This window comes from Sphaeramia orbicularis, chromosome 14, assembly GCF_902148855.1.
Source record: "Sphaeramia orbicularis chromosome 14, fSphaOr1.1, whole genome shotgun sequence".
NCBI classification, from domain to species: domain Eukaryota; kingdom Metazoa; phylum Chordata; class Actinopteri; order Kurtiformes; family Apogonidae; genus Sphaeramia; species Sphaeramia orbicularis.
Window position 1 is genome coordinate 25,455,993 of NC_043970.1, and position 17,401 is coordinate 25,473,393.

Below are 17,401 nucleotides of genomic sequence, written 5' to 3' on the forward strand. Positions count from 1 at the left end.
TCATTCATAGAATTTTAACTCTTTATTCTGGTACATTTATAAGGAAATTTAAAAAAAGTAGAATCAATCAGGTAAACAGAAATATTCTTAACTTTGCAAACTAGGTTTCCAATCAGAAGCTACAGACTAAACCCTGTAGACAAGAATTGCACATATAAAGAACTCGATTAATAATACACTAATGCACCAGCAGGAACATTGTCCATGCCCAATGTACGCACTCTCATGCTTAATGGCAAAACTGACAGCATGCCAGGAGGATTTCCAACCTACTCGTTTCTCTGCCTTCACTTCTACAAAGTCACCTCCTGTGATTTATTCTCCTCTTTCAGAAGATTAAAAAAAACCCTCTCTCTTTAGTGCGATTTTCCAGAACCTTAGGCTTGAAGAAACATCTAAAAGCGAAAAAGTTGTGTTGCTTCTTCCCTTAAAATGAACCTCCTTTGAAATCATCTGTGACGCAAACATAGCAGAACTAGAGCAGAGCATGCAACAAACTGAAATGATAAACAGATTTTGCTAAGAGTTGGTTATTTGCATGTGTGAATTGTTTTTTGTTTTTTGTTTTTTTGAAGTTTGGAGATGTTAGTTACAGTAACAGTCGCAGTGAAATTGTCAGACCATGGCCAGAAATGATCATTGTAAAATATGGAAATACCTGTTAAACTCTGCAGCCTCTATTTTTTTCCCCTTATGGCTTTAGTTACTGAGCAGACGAAGCTTTGGATACATAAGTGACACCATATGAAAGATAAATGGGGTCTACATATATTTCATATTAGTCATGTAAACACTGGCAGATTAGTAGATTTGTTGTAGCTGGTCTTTCATCGTTTCCCATTTTGTTTTTTTGTTTGTTTGTTTTTTTACAAATCACACTAATAATACACTGAAATTCATTCCAGAGTGGATGTTCTCAAATCTATATATATCTTTAAAAAAAATTTATTCTAGCAAATACATGAAACATAGAATTGCACTTGCGCTACAAAAGCATCTTAAGCAGTTTCTCCCCACACAAGCAGAGTTAAGGTCTTAGAAATGTGTGTATTTGGCCCCTGGAGACGACGATCTGCAGCTGATACGGTCGTGACCTTTTACCATCTGACACTTCTGAGATTTACAACCGTGTATGTCGGCCAAATCTCAAACACTCTGCAAGAACTGAGCAACAAATTATTCAGTGACACAGAAACAAACACACAAAATAAAGAACTAAAGAGGCAGAAATCGCAAAGGCAGAAAACAACAACACTTCGACGCTGTAAGTCATATGTGGCATTTTGTTGCGAGCAGTGAAGGCTAGTGTAATATGGCAAATTATTAGTTATCTATGCTACACATGCTCTATATTTTACAGACAAAACGTAGGCTATGTCATATACCGTGTATGCCCCGTGTCCAAAAATATCCCTTTGCCCCTTTTATTTTACACAAATTTCACCCTGAGATTTAATAAAACAAACATCCTTCAAGTGTTTTAAGTTGCAACAACAATCCACTAACTCCTATCTTAGCACTGTCATTGACTCTAATAAATACAATAATCATATGACTATTGGACTGACCTTACAGTATATATATTAAATACTGTACTTACACGAGAAGATAACGTCCTATATAGTACGACAGATATAAGCAAACAGTACATCAACCAGTCGTACTGAGAAGAATACATACAGCACAGTTTAGGACAAACGTAGCTCTGTTTCGGAGCTCCACGGATGCAGAGCTTCTGGAGAAACCAAATGCTTCACTTAGATATAAACATAGATGAATTCCCACAGCAGCATAGAGGGATTTCTTAACGATTTTACTTCTACAATTTACACACAGTTTCAACTACTCTACCGCTGCTTAAGGAATAAGACAGATGAATGTGCTGCAGCAGCTGTTATGTTATTGCAAATGTATTGTATATCACCAGAAGTAGATCTGTGTACGCTAATATATCTAATAATCTCTGAAACCAATCTATGGCTTCCAGGGACAAGACGGAGGTTTGTCCTAAATCACTAACCCACTTTTTTTTTTTTTTTTTTTTATTCTAGTTCTCGACAAAACAACTAGCCTTTCAGGAAGATGACGCTGATGTTTCATTTTAAAGTGATAAACTGTGATGATACTCAGACTTTCTATTTTTTAAAGACTACTTATCATGATCTAGTGTTAGTGTTGATGTCCCTTATATGGATACAAAACTATATGGCATATATGTTCTATCTATTTATATTTTAAACTCCTTCAAATCTAAAGAAAAAGAAGCTGCATGAAAAAATAAATGTTAAGATTGAAAATGCATAATCAGATTTAAAGCTGCAGTAGGCAGAAATCAGGAGAGAAAACATTAGAATTGCAAATATAAAGCCTCCTCCTGCAGTTTTGTCCTCCCTATGAAGCTTCAACATCACAGTAGGAGGAGCTGCAGCGTTGTTGCAAAGTAGAGACATGTCTGATGGAATTTAGACAGCGATCAGTCAGCTGTCAATCATTATTTTCTAGATAAAATGTACTTAAATTCAGGATCAGGCTTGGACGAAAATCTTTAAAATGGAACATTTCTGGGTCAGTGGTTTTGTACTCAATGGAAAATACAGGTTTCTGATCATCTTTGAGTGGTGTTCCACATCACTGTCAAGAAAGACGCAGAAAGACAAATGGACCCAGAAGGATGAGTATTAGTATCAGTTCAATGTGACCAGAACTGTTGTGGATCGACTGAGACCGGGTCAGTCTGAGGTACGTGAAGCTAATGTCTGTCCATGAGGACGATTCTGGCAGTTATCGATGCTAAGGGTTATTGATCCGGCTCAGACGTTTACCTTTTCAGAATTTGAGAAAATGAAAACCCTAGTTTGTTTCTAGTTTAATTAGTGAAATAAAATGTGTAATGAGATGTTTTTGGACACTGTGTAGAATCTACACAATGCAGATCCATTTACAGATTCCAAGCTTTGTGTTCAAGGATTAACTTAAAAAAGTTATATGGTGAGTTTTAGAATATATCCCCACTCTCTGAAAGACTGGTGACTCTACAAAATCTTTCATCCAAAGCCTGAAAACAGAGGAGGCGCAGAAGTCTAGTTTTCTCTCAGAACTATTATAATATGCAGAGAGGTTACAACAGAATTTCTGTCAAAGGGAACGAAACGCCTACTGAAGCTTTAATTGTGCAAAAATAGGTGTAAGGTAAAAGGAATGACAGCCCACAGTATCTACACTGAGGCTTCATATGGGAATGCACTGAAGGTGTTGGTCAGTGGACGGTTACAACAGTCTCAAAATGTCTTCAAGATTTGATGAGCCGCTCTGCTGATCAGAATCTGGCTGACACAAACACACAAGGTGCATCCAAGATTTTCTAATGTTCCCTTTTTACGCTTATATGCCACATCAACAGCAAAAGCTTAAAAAAAAAAAAAAAAGGAAATTCGTGTCGACTTCTGCTCCGTTCACTTGTGTGTTTTTGGTTTCAGTTGAGCAGCCTTGGCTTGTGCCAGTTTAGTCTGGATGTCGACAGGCCTTTCGAAGAAGCCAACGATGGCCGGCTCGTTGAGCAGCGACGCCAGGACCTGCTCGAATGAAAACGACCACTCCACCTCCGTCAGGTCGGATGCTGCGTCCTGACTGTTGTGGGGGCTGGAAGTGTCGGAGCTCTCTGGAGTGGTGGAGGCGTCTTCGGCTGAAGATTCCTCCCCGGAGACGTGGGCGGACTTTGAAGTCTCTGCCGGGCTGCTCGGCTCCTGCAGCCTCCGTCCAACCTCCTCCATCCGCAGAAGGAGGCTGGTCACGTGGGCCACGGCGCGGTACAAAGACTCCTCCTCTGGGTCCCCGTGAAATATGTTGTACAGGGTCTTAGAGAACTGGATGAACTGAGTCTGAGGGAGGAAAAAAATGACACATGAACAGACTTCATTAGATAAAATACGACCAGTGGCCTTGTATCTCCCCAGCATGTTCTATGAAGAATCAATAAGTTGAATTTGTGAGGTTGTCAGGTTCTGCTGCTGTGAGAGTCCTGTGGTCTTGATGCAGATCGATCTCCCAATAGAAGTGGGTGGCACTTACACTGGAGGATAATTCAACAAACTAAATGAAAGTCCATATGTAACTTCCTATCAGTGCTCAATAGTAGCAATATTGATGGTTAGTGATGAACCATTTCCGTGCCATTCCAGCCATCTCTTTCTACTGTCAAATATTTAAAAATGATCTAAAATTCTCCTCATAGTGTTTATAATAAACTCAGTGAACTACTTCAAACCCATCATTGGTCTTTTTCCCCCAAAAAAGATGAATATGGTCCATAATAGCTATCTGCAAATATTTTACATTTCAAAAATTCTTCAAAAATTCAAAAGTCAAAATTTTTCAAAACCGTGGACAAACTTTGTAGATATTGTCCCAAGGAAGCTACATAAAAAAATCTGAAATGAAACCAACTGGTAATTTTGTCAGAGAGGATGTTTGAAGAAATTGCTAACAACCACGACCACGAAGACCGACACGGAGCCTTTACAATAGCTCATGGCCTGTCAGCCAGTGAGCTAATAAATGGACTGTGAGGAGTCAGTGCGCACATTTCTGAATGAAATTACCTGGTTAATCCTGGGGAGGTCCTTTATGGTTTCCTCTTTCTTAAGGATTTCATTTTGCCATTGTTTCAGGTAGGCCTGGAGGTCCACTTTTCCACGACCTATAAATGTCAAGTAAAATCTAGACTGTAACTTCAACATGCAAAACATGATATAACAGGGTTCCTAGAGGTTTCTACAAGTAAAATTTAATACTTTTTAAGACCACTTAGAACAGAATTTAATACCTATTTCACGGCCCAAATTGCAAAAAATTCCTGACTCCTAGAATATAGGAAAATGTCTTTATTTACTTCAGTGCCTTGATTCCCACTGTTCCAAGTCATTTCTCACCAGGGGCTGCAAAGTTAGTGATAACTAGTTCCTAATTTCAATATAAATTGTCGGTTAACAACAGGTGGAACTGAGTCGACTAATATTACTTACTTTGCGGCTTGAACATTTCCCAGACACATTTAAACACATTTATGGCAACATAACTTAAGACCTACCATATCAAATTTAATACATTTTACAACTTTTTTAAGGTATAAAATGCAGATTTGTAAATTCAAGACTTTGAAGACTTTTTAAGACCCCGAAGAAACCCTGTACATTCAATGAGTGTATTATAATGATAATAATAATAATAATAATAATAATAATAATAATAATAATAATAATAATAATAATAATAATAATAATAATATATGGGAAGACTATCAGGGAAAACCAAAGTTGTCGTATTTAGTGTGTCCTCTCTTGAGATTTAATGTATTAATTTTCTGATGTTTTATACCAGGTTTCATTCAACACATGTCAGATGTTTGTGCTGTTTCTTGTCATGGGGTGGGAGGTCACACTAAATGGTGACTTTAACCTTTACAACCCATTTAGTTTGGTTTTTTGTGTCTTTTATGGCTGTGCACATTTCTCGTTAAATCTGAAGAAAAGGAAATGAGAAATAAATATGTATGGTCATTTCAACCCTGCAGACACAACAAAGCTACAGATGGCCTAAGCCTTTTGCACAGCACTATACAAGTCTTTTAATAAAGAAAATTATTTTGCATCATGCTTTGTCTTGTGTTCACATAAAAAGCAAAAAAAAAACCACATAAAACACAGCAATAAAATAATAGAAGTACTAAAGAAATTGCATATAAAAGCAAAAATGGAAAAACCCAAAGCATAATAAAAATAGAATCACATGAAAGACATGAGATAAAAGTACATTTTAAGCTCATATTCACAAGAATCCACTGTCTCTGTGGTAAAATGAGATGACACATTACCTCTTTCAGGGCTTTTCCTTATTACTCCATCTTCTGGAAGTTCAAATGCTGAAATGTACATAAGCAACATGTGAATAACATTAGCATAGGGAATAGCTACAGAGTAGTCAAAGAAAGCATGCAAGTATTAATAAAGGATTAGAAATATAGGAGGAAAGGGAAAATTTAAGCAGTTTTAAAGTGAAAGGAAGAGTAAAGAGGCTAACCAGTGAGTCTACTCAAATGAGAAGAGTCTTCAGTCACTGGAATAAAGTGCTGGATTCTTTGTTCCTTTATGTGTAAAGGACTACCTGTGAAAGCTAGAAGACACTGCTCGTAAGTGTGAAGGAAGGATGAAACAGACAAAGACAGAGGATCCAAACAAGCAAGAGTTTAAAAGAAACAGAAAATGCAGAAATAGTTTGACAGCGTCCCATGCAGTCTCATCACGTCCTGCAATGAGACAGTTGAAGACATAATGGAGGCTGTGATGACCTTATATTAAAGAGTTAGATTTAATGTGCTGTTAAAAGAACACAACAAGTTCAGTTAATTTCTGGTAGAAAAAAATAGGACAATAAGTGCTTTACGACACCCTTTGACCCATGTGTCACTATCTTTTTGAGCACCACAGAAGCAGACGATAAAACAACGCTCAGCAGTAAATGGATGTTTAACATACAAAAAAGCCCAGAATGAACTGCCTTTAGGAACATTATGCTGTGCAATTTGTGCAGATGGAATTTTCCTGCCTGGTTTCAGATTTCTTTCATAATCAAAACACACTTGACTGTTACGGCCATTATTCCATATGAAAATCAAAAATGACCACAAGAGCTTTAATTCATTTACTTATCTAACAAATTAAAATCAAATGCAAAACACAAAACAAAATGCTTATACATTTGAGTCTAAATTAATTGATCATTCTTCTATTTTTATTCTTTTTTTTTTAATTACATAAAGCACATATCCTGCCTGTATCACTTTAATAGAGTTCCTCTTCACAGCAGAGATACACTGCTCTTGTGTGCACTAACAAAAAGAAAAAAAGTGTGTGTGTGTGTGTGTGTGTGTGTGTATGTGTGTGCGCACTGATGCATGTTGGTTTACACGCCTGGATTAAACAATTACTCTCACTAGAAAGCAGTATCAGATACGCCTCTACTACTCAGTCATAACTCTGTGCTATACTAAGCGGCAGCGTCATGTCATGTCATGTCATGTCATGTCATGTCATGTCATGTCAGATGAACCTTATTATTCATCAAAAATCTCAGATATAATTTAAAGTTTTCAAGTTGGATGAATATGACATGAATATTTACTGAATCTACTTAACACTTTAAAGCTTCCCAGGGGCATTTATGAAGTAGTTACCACCAATAGGCTGATGTTTATCTGCAAAGTGTGTTCCCAGCCCCTGTAAAGACCATGGGAAGGAGAGTCATATTTGTTCATAAACACATTAGAAGACAATTCTAAAAAAAAAAGAGAAAAGTGAAAACACTGTGAGCTGCGAAACACTGAACTGCTTTTTGTCTTTTATGTTTTCAGTACTTTTTAGGATTTGTCGGAAATAATGCCTTATTGAGCACAACCCCTCAAAACACACTATAACATTATGAAAAGCAGAGTATTTTAACATCAGTGGTTCTCTATCATCACATCTCTTGCAGATTAAGGAGAACACAACTGACTCTTTGGTCAGTCAGGGACAATGGGAGCTACACATAAAGATAGATAGAGATGAACTTTATTGATGCCCAGGGGGATATTCACTATTTTAATCTCACTCAAAAAAAAAAAAAAAATTATCATGGACAATCATCAGTCCATGAATCATCCGACTGAAATGTTGTAGACTGATGACAGTGGGCATGAATCTTTTATATCTCTCAATCCTGCATCTGAATGAGGTTAGTCGCCCACTGCAGCTGCTCTTCTGGCGTATCAGAATCAGATAAAGAGGATGATCTGGATTTTCCAAGATGCCCTCCTCCGTACCCAGTGTGCATCTCTCCACCACAGTCCCCAGTGTTTCCAGCTTCTCCTCAACAGCTTTTTCACAGGTTTGTCCAGCCGTTATGTTTAAAGGAGTGATATTTTGTTTGTTTTTTTAATGGAATTATGCATTTTAAAACATTTCCCTGTGGTCTACATCAACTGTAAATGCTATGCTTAGGTCTGAATTCTTCATTAATTCAACTCCACAGGTCCATCTTCAACCCTATTTCTGAGTAATGACACCAGAAAGCTCGTTTTGAGCGCTGGCCCTTTAAATGCAAATGAACCATTTCACATCCCACCCCCTCCAGGTTGTTGGCTGTGCTGCTCTGTCCCGTTCAGCCGCTTGTGTTCATTAATACAACTAATAACTGAACATTTTAGGTAATCAGCTTGAAGTTTGGACATATTTTCAGTTTTTACTACAACTGCTGCTGCTGATAAACAATAGTGTCGTACTCGGAGAAATATTCATTGGAAGTCTTGACCTTATATGTGCAAATGACGTGACGTAACGAGTTATAGACGTAACAAATTAAGAAAGAATTAAAAGGGGTTGTAGAAATCCACTGATTTTTGCCAAAATGAATATGAAGATAGCTTTGCAGCACCTGCAGGGTTCAAATTCAAACTTTACGAACTGTTAAGGTCCCCATATACACAAATAAATGAACCAAAGACTAATAAAAGCGGGTTAAGCAAAATATGATCCCTTTAACCCTTAACTAAATTTAAGAGTTTAACATTTTTCTAACTTTAGGATCATGTTGAGATGGCAGAAAAACTGACAGAAATGTATCTAAATACACTATATGCTCATCAATTTAGCACTGTATTTCACATTATTCAGCTTTTATTTATTATTTGAGCTAAGTTATAGTCATGGGGCCGATTAATCGGGTAGACAAGTAATTGACTGTAGTCAGGAGAAGCATCTGATTTCTGACCGTCAGTCTGAAATCAGATGCTGTATTATGTACCACCTTTATTTTTGTAGACGCACCAGTGAATTAATACCCTCCTTTGCCTTTTTTACAATGTGAGCATAATGAATTAAAGATAAAAAACCGGCTGACTTGCTCTCTGACAAAAGGTGATATTCATTTTGAGTCTCAAACCCAGCTGGAGCATGTGTGTGGCACAATATTTACAGAACACTATTGTTGGTCAAAGAGGACACAAACAGCTTTATAAAGAAACCCTAAAAAACAGGAGCATTCCACTTTTACTGAAATTTCCAGAATGCTGTAGAGTAAGATATGTAGCAACATGCATGGTAACGAGGGTATGCATCTTTGGTTTTTCACATTAAAAAAAAAAAAGCATTTCAGTCACTTCTGAATTTTCATAAGTGACCCCTGTGATCCATACCTTCTAAACTGTGCATGTTACTTAATTTCCTGCCTTGCAGTTTTCCTGATATTTGAAGAAAACCAGAGTATTCCATTTTTGAGACATGCAGTCGTTGTGGTTCTCGGTGTGGACAGCCCTTAATTCTTGTTGCAGAAATGTGTGTGGTTGTACAAGTCAAATCATCCCATCTCTAATTCAATTAGGTCAATGTGTTAAGTGTTAATTGGTTCATGAGGCTGACTGTTGAGTCCAAGCTTAGCCCACCATCCCTGTTACAGCAGATAATAAGCTCTAGTTGAAATGATCACACCTAGCCTTTGTACAGTGAAATTGAGCTTCTATCATCTGTATGTTGGATTGGAGGTGCAAAATGTCAAACAACATGGCACAAAAATAGTCCGGTTCGAGCAGCCATCAATGATAGATTACGCAAACAATGACTATTAATGTATTTATTTTACTTTCAGCGTTTTATTTTCACTTTCTTTATTTAAGGACTACGGTCTTTGGAGGACTGGGTATTTTGTATTATATTATTTTTATTGTATTTTTATTATTCTGCTGTGTTTGTCTGCTGTCTACAATTGTGTTGTTTCAATAGCCATGTCTTTTCTTAAGTGCCTACCATTTGCTCCTACGGGTATAAATGAAGTACCCTGAACTTGATGTTTATTCAGCCACACACATGTAGGTACAACATAGGGTGAAAAATGCGCGCATTGTGTTCACAACAAATCACTGCACAGATGAGTCGTCATCTGTGGCTGAAGGTGTAGTGAGGTGAAATCAGCTGCAGCCTCTTGGTTCTGCTTTCATTTGCTGATGGACTGTGGACGACACTGTCTGGACTATGGACACAACGATAGGACCTGTCCTTGGTGCTGAAGCAATGTGTTCATCTGTGTCACATAAATCAAACTGAGCTGTCTGATCTCCTACAGCCGGTATATCTAACACCGTCAGTACTCGTCTGTTACTGAGCTGTCACTTCCCCCATCGCACATCCCCTCTGAGGTGAAACTACCCCGCTGCAACATGTCCTCATGGCTCTTTACACCCATTGTTGCCATGGCAAAGTTCATTCACGCAGCGCACTGACTATTCTTAACGCTGCCTTCCAGCCTGATCATGCAGACAAGAACCTCACATTCAGCGACAGTTTCTTTTTCTGGGTAATCCGTTCGCTCCACACACACAGAGTTATGTGCTGACTAATTGAAATGACAGCTCATGCATTTCCAAGCCCTTTGGACTATTGACTGATGTAACTGTATCTGACCTTGTGATGTAGTTTCAGCCGTTTCCGAACATCTGCTGATATTGTTGGTTGTGAGCTACAATTTGGAGCTACATATGAAAACCTTTACTGGATTTGAACTTTAGACTCTCTGCAATCACTGGTTTGGACACGTCAGGCAAATGGGTCAAAGGTTCAACTAAAAGAGTCTGAGAAGAGTGTGATAACATTCGTCTATTTGTCATAGATTATTTCTAATTGACTGGAAACAGGCAAAGATCAAAATGCATGTACTCTGGAGGAGAGAAATGATGACACACTTAGATTTAGAAAAGACCAGATTTTCATTAAATGGGAAGAAAGATGAGTTTTACAACATATGGCGGTCTTCTAGAAAATATTTCAGCCAGATTAGAAATTGAAACATAAAATGACAATTTACTTTAGACAAACAAGTTCAACTGGTCCACACCTTATACTTAGCTGTCTACTTTATTACAATTATTCCTGAAATGTATTTATCTATTCTTTTATGCTTTTTTTAAATTATTATTATTAGTAGAAGTAGTATTCTGTATTATACATTCTAAACTTGTCTTCAGTGTTGCTCGATGTTAATTTGATTATTACTCTGGGTTGGCGTTATAATAATAATAATAATAATAATAATAATAATAATAATAATAAACTTTATTTGTATAGCACCTTTCATACAGAAATTGTAGCCCAAAGTGCTTCACATTGATTGAAAAAAAAAATACAATATTAAAATACATTTAGATTTGATTAGAAATACAATAAAATAAAAATGAATATAAAAACAGCGCACATTAAAATATTTGATTATGCATAGAATTTTTGAAGTGCAAGAAATAAGATGAAATGTGAGAGAAATACAATAAAATAAAAATAAAAGCAGCGCACATTAAAATATGTGATTATACATAGAATTTTTGAAGGGCAAGAAATAAGATGAAATTTGAAATACAGTAAAATAAAAAATAAAAACAGAAATACAATAAAATAAAATAAAAATGAAAAACCGCACATTCCTGGTTCCTGAATTGTGACCCCATTTTTATCTCCTTTCAAAGGCTAATGAGAATAAAAATGTTTTTAATTTGGTTTTAAATATATTCAGTGAACTGGCTTCTCTAATGTCTTTTGGAATTGTATTCCATAACTTTGGTGCATAGTTAGTAAAGGCTGCGTCCCCCATTTTCTTTGTAATATTTCTGGGAGTCGCTAGTAACCCTGCGTTTGATGACCTCAGTGTTCTAGTTTGTACATAATTGATCAGTGAGTTTGCAATGTAACTTGGTCCGGTTCCACTTAGAGCTTTATACGTGAGGAGTAGTATCTTAAAATCAATTCTGTAGGTTACCGGTAGCCAGTGCAGGGAAACCAACACTGGAGTAATGTGCTCTCTCTTCTTGGTTTTGGTTAATAACCTAGCTGCAGAGTTCTGAATCAGCTGAACTCTGTCTGTGGTGCTTTTTGGGAGACCTGTAAGGAGTGCATTACAGTAGTCCAGTCTGCTGGAGATAAAAGCATGGACCAGTTTTTCAGCATCCTTTCGATTTATAACCGGCATTACTTTGGCTATGTTTCTGAGGTGGAAGAATGACGTTTTAGTGACTTTCTTTATGTGGGACTTAAAGTTTAAGTCTGAGTCTATAATGACTCCCAGACTTGTCACTTCTGGTTTGATCCAGGAAGTGAGTTTGCCCATCCTACTCATCAGCATTTCCCTTTTTGCTTTTGGGCCAACAAGCAGGATTTCAGTTTTTTCCTCATTCAGTTTCAGAAAGTTCCTGCACATCCACTGATTCATTGCTGTGAGGCAGTTTGTAATGGAATGGATGGCTGTCACGTCATTGGGTTCTGCGGAGATGTATATTTGTGTGTCGTCCGCGTAGCTATGGAAGCTAACATTATGTTTTCTGATGATATCTCCAAGTGGTAGCATATATAAGGAGAATAGTAGTGGACCCAGGCAGCTCCCTTGTGGAACCCCATAGCATGTATCATGTGTGTTTGACACGTGATCTCCAAGCCTGACGTAGTACTGTCTTCCCTTAATATACGTTTTGAACCACTGTAGTACACTGTCAGAAAAACCTACGAGCTTTTCTAGCCGATTAATCAGGATGTCATGATCAATTGTATCAAATGCAGCACTTAGGTCAAGGAGGACCAGGATTGAGACCTTGTTGGCATCAGAGTTGAGCCTGAGGTCACTGATTATTTTGGTGAGGGTGGTCTCAGTGCTATGACCAGCCCTGAAGCCTGATTGGAATTCCTCTAAGATGTTATTCTCTTTGAGATAGTGATTTATTTGAGCAGAGACTATCTTTTCCAGTACTTTGCCTATGAACGGGAGATTAGATATAGGACGAAAACTGGTCATAGCGTTACTGTCAAGGTTAGGTTTCTTTAGTAAGGGTTTGATAACAGCTGTTTTGAAGGCATCTGGAAAGATACCAGTATGAAGAGATTTGTTTATGATTTGGAGTAAAATCAGGAGTAAATGGAATAAATGGAGTAAAAATAGGGTTAGTGTTAGGGTCACTTGTACTATAAGGTGGTTAAAATGGTTACCTAATATTTACAAGGTTCAGCACCCAGTCTATTTGACTTTTCAAAAAGAGTTGGATTAACATGTGTAATAGTTAAATTTAGACATGCTTTTTTATTGCTCACCTGGTGGCAGATGCAGCTTGAAGAGGAATTTGAGCTTATTTGTGAAGGAGTTGCTGTACAAAGTATCTGTGGGAGAAGCAACATGATGAAAGAGATGTCAGAGGAGGAGGAGGAGCAGGACATGAGGATTAGGAGCTGCAGTTGGGGTTTGGAGGGTATTAGTAAACAAACCGAGGGCACAGCAGAACTCCTTAAAGTTGACAAGGCCATCCTGGTTCTCGTCTATCAGGCGGAAGACCCAGAGGGAGAGGGTGCTCTTGGTGGTGCAGAAAGCCCAGGGCTCCAGCAGGAAGAAGAGGATGCTGAACTGCTGAAAACCCAGCTGATACTGCTCCAAGTATGCCAGGCTGGGGTCATGATGGAGCAAAGCGGGACTATTAATCGTCCAGTAGCAGCTGAGGAAATGCTGCCTCTGGAAAAAAAAACAATTAAAAAAAAAACCCAGAAAGAAGCATTGATAATTACTTTGCATCATAAACTATAATTGTACAAGGCTCATGAACTTTCTAAGCAGAAACCCTAAGAGCCAGAATATTTTAAGATCTATAATTGTTTTAAATTTTAATTTCTTTAGAAAATTGTTAATTTTATTAACCTATAACAGTGTGACCAGGCTAAAATATGCTATTTAAGCCAACTAGAAAAGTCTTCAACAAGACAGTTCACAGAGGCATGATGGTTATGTCATATCATGAATAACTTAATGTTGTTAAAACACAGACAGGCATAAAAGCACATATTCAGAGTCGGTAAATCACTTCTGATGAACTTATTTCTGTCTTAGTTGTTTTGTGGTTGCTTTAATGCAGGGAAAAATATGCTGCATTTTACAATTACCAGAAGACATTTTTTCCTCACCACATTTTCTGAAGATGTTTGTAAATTGTAAGATTTTTTACGGTAATGGCTAACCTGTGTCTAATTATCTTAAATTCTGATCATGTGGATGACTGTAAGCCCATTGGATCAGAGCTATCCTAAATGGGCTTTGCCTGATGAAATGCCTCAAACTGTACCTTGTTTCACAAAATGATCATTTAGTTAATGTTACAGTTTATGGGATGTTGTCATTTGTGAGTCTATGGATTAGATGTAAAGATCACCACAAAGGTCATCTGATTGTTATGTTAGTTGTTTATTCAGGGAGCTGAGCTACTTTTCCCATTGGACTCCATTAAAAAAAACAATACTGGTCTCCAGTCAAAGAAACCAACTTCAGGACGTGGTTACATCTGGAGACTGATCCTGAATCTTTAGTCAGAATATAATTTTTAATATGCTGTGGTTGGGATAGAAGGCAATGACCGGATGAAAGTGGCCTGGGAGCCAGCGTCCAAGAGATGACGTCCACCACGACCAAATACCCACTCTCCAAACTGCAGATTGTGACTTCTGTCAGTTTGTGGCTCTGGTTACTGTAACTAACAGTTTCACTGATGACAAACATTTCACTTCTAATTTGGCAGTTTGAGTCACTTGGTGGTTAGTTTTGTTTTTCAAGTTTTTCATTCTAAGTTAGTTTGAGGTGTCTGAAATTCCACACTAACATGCAAACAGTCAGGTCAAAACAGTATGCAAGATTTCATAATGCATTTGAAACCAAAGTATGAAGCCAGTAGTATGTGAACTGCACACTATTTCCAGATAAATAATACGGTATGCAAGCTGTGGACAGTTTGCCAGCATAAATATCCCACAATGCAATGCAGTTGTGGAGACTTTGGACAATGACAGACAGCGAACATAGCCCAGTAGCCCCTGGACAGTAGTGGTTACCAGGGTTACAGGGCAAATATGCATTCAGGAAGTGGCAACATGGACAGTGTCTCCACAGAGACACATTCTACTGATGCTGAATATTAGTACAGATAAATAGATATATAGATTCTGAGTATGTAGTACATAGAATGGGCTCTTGAAACAAGCAAAACATGCACTCCCTCTGCCTCCTTTTATGGATCTGCTCCAAAGACTCATGACAGTCCGTCTAGTTTTAGCGTAATCTTGCAGACAGATGGATGGACAGACAAATGGGAATGATTGCATAGTAAATATGTTTTTTTCATTATTGAGGTAAGATGGCAGAAAAACAGGAAAAGACCTGCTGAACTCACTTTGAATAAATTGTAAAGCTCATCAAGCTGTGAGGCACTGAATCTGACTTCTTGTGAAACGACCCGAATCTAAAAAAAAAAAAAAAAGAAAAAAAAAAAGCTTTTTAATGAATTTTGACACAACAAACATTACATTTTTATTGTTGCTATTCTTTCATTCTACTCACAACATTTTGCTTGGTTGTATCCTCCAGCGTCTGTATGACATAAAGTTTGTTTTTCTTCCGTGAACTCTCGACTTCCTCTGAACGTATAGTTCCATATTTCTAAAAACATAAAGACATTAGTTAACACATCACTGACATCAGTGAATAAAACTGAGCCAAAAGGATGTGGCTGTACCTCGTAGGCCTCTCGGATCAGTTCACTGATATCCACATTGAAGTGGGATGTTTTATCATTATTGCCCACTGAAGCTTGCTGCACTGTTGGGGGCAGTGGACTGTCTTTGTTTGTTACACTGTCGAAGAATCTGAAAAAGCAGCATCACAGAAGGAAAAACCATTAAGCTCCAGCGCAATTACGTGCAAGACGTGTATTCATGGCTCATGAATTATTTTTTAACTAATAATGGGAGACTGCCTGAAACTGTTGACACAGACTTGTTGAGGATGGTGACGGCCTCAGCGTCGTCATGGCAGCTGATCAGAGCCTCCATGTTGTAATCCAACACCGCCAGGCCAAGCTGTAGGATGGCTTTGATACCATCGTAGAAGAAACAGTCCACCACGTTCACAGCGCTCTCGATGGGCAGGACACTGATGAAGAGTGTCAGAAACCAGGACAAGGACACAGATGAGAAGAAACTCAGATCCGTCATGTGTTCCACCAGCTGCGGGAGGTTTTCTCGAATCAAGTCTTCAAACACAGCCTGGTCAACCAAAGCACCTGAAAAGAGATTTAGAACACTTTAAAACCTATTCTTTTAAGTCACTTCCTGAAATTGTGAAAATGTCATTTTCTAACAGGAGTACAATTCTCAGTCAGAATCCTCTTACCAATTATTCTGCGGTTGAAATAATCAGGCAGCATCCTCTCACAGACGGCCACTAGCAGCCAGAACGCCTCCTCTTCTTTTGCGTAGAGCAGGAGAACTGAGGTGAGGATGTTCATGGCCTGAGAATGAGAAAAAGATAAGCTTGAAGAAACAGACATCTGTTCTCACTTCTAACAGAGAGGAGAGCAACATGGATGAATAACAACAAAAGTACAGTTATTTTCTTAAAAATGAGACTCAACCTTGGCTTTTTTTTGTACCTCTGTCTCTAACACACCAAGTGAAAGTTACATTAGCAAACTGACCAATTACAGTTCACCATTAGCTGGTTTAAGTTTCAAGGATATAAAATAGAATACAATTACTAACATAATACAAAAAACTTAATCTCTTTCAAGTTGACAGAAATAGTAATTTGACATAGATTCATGATACAATCTGTTTTCTCTCCACTTATAAAAAGTTGCAACCAAACTATAAGATTTCTTTTTGTTCCTGTAGAGTTGGACAATGAGTGATATCTTTATGTTGTTATCTGGCTAGAAACTGCCTTTTTACATAATTTTGGTCTAAAATTATTGCAATATTGACAATATCTGGATTAAGAAAATACTATTCACATTTGTTTTTACCTAGACTGTGGCACCTTTGTCCTGCTGGAGTTTTAGTATTATTCCAGAACTTTTTCAAACATAAAAAAAATGAAACTGAAGGTGCATATGATCTAACAATGTAAAGAAAATTAAAATAAAGATGTATATGAACTAAAGATGTAAAAATTAATTAAAAGTGCATATGAACAAATTACGCCAAGTAAATGAAATTAAAGATGTATACGTACATGTTACCACTCCTGAATGTACCAACTGCATGTAGTACTTGTGAATGTACTGCATGTGTGTACTACTCCTGAATACTTCAATGTAACACACATGTATTATATGGAAATGACTCAGTTCATGTGGAACATTCAAAAGTGGTACTTGCTTATTATTTATTAATTACTGGGTAACATCCTCAGTGACAGTATGAGAGGTTATAAATAGGACCCAGAGAAGGCTACTGCTGGAGCCCTCTGTTGGCCGGGCACATGTTGGCCTGCATGGTAGAAACCAGCCTATGGAAGTCAACACGTCAACTTG

At 37.7% G+C, this 17,401-nt stretch overlaps 1 protein-coding gene across 2 annotated transcripts in view; it reads right to left on the reverse strand.

The window, feature by feature from the left end:
- Nucleotides 1–17,401, reverse strand: part of tbc1d8b (TBC1 domain family member 8B) — a 29,525-nt gene continuing 12,124 nt past the window's right edge. The window contains exons 11-21 of one of the 2 annotated variants that reach the window (XM_030153617.1): nt 16,261–16,378; nt 15,865–16,150; nt 15,605–15,734; nt 15,430–15,528; nt 15,263–15,331; nt 13,320–13,560; nt 13,149–13,214; nt 6,076–6,168; nt 5,870–5,917; nt 4,599–4,696; nt 1–3,878 (exon numbers count right to left, since the gene is read on the reverse strand). In XM_030153617.1, coding sequence (XP_030009477.1) covers nt 3,453–3,878; nt 4,599–4,696; nt 5,870–5,917; nt 6,076–6,168; nt 13,149–13,214; nt 13,320–13,560; nt 15,263–15,331; nt 15,430–15,528; nt 15,605–15,734; nt 15,865–16,150; nt 16,261–16,378 — 1,674 coding nt within the window. In that variant the 3' untranslated portion in view covers nt 1–3,452. The remainder of the gene's footprint in view (nt 3,879–4,598; nt 4,697–5,869; nt 5,918–6,075; nt 6,169–13,148; nt 13,215–13,319; nt 13,561–15,262; nt 15,332–15,429; nt 15,529–15,604; nt 15,735–15,864; nt 16,151–16,260; nt 16,379–17,401) is intronic. The other variant, XM_030153618.1, reaches the window with a different exon arrangement.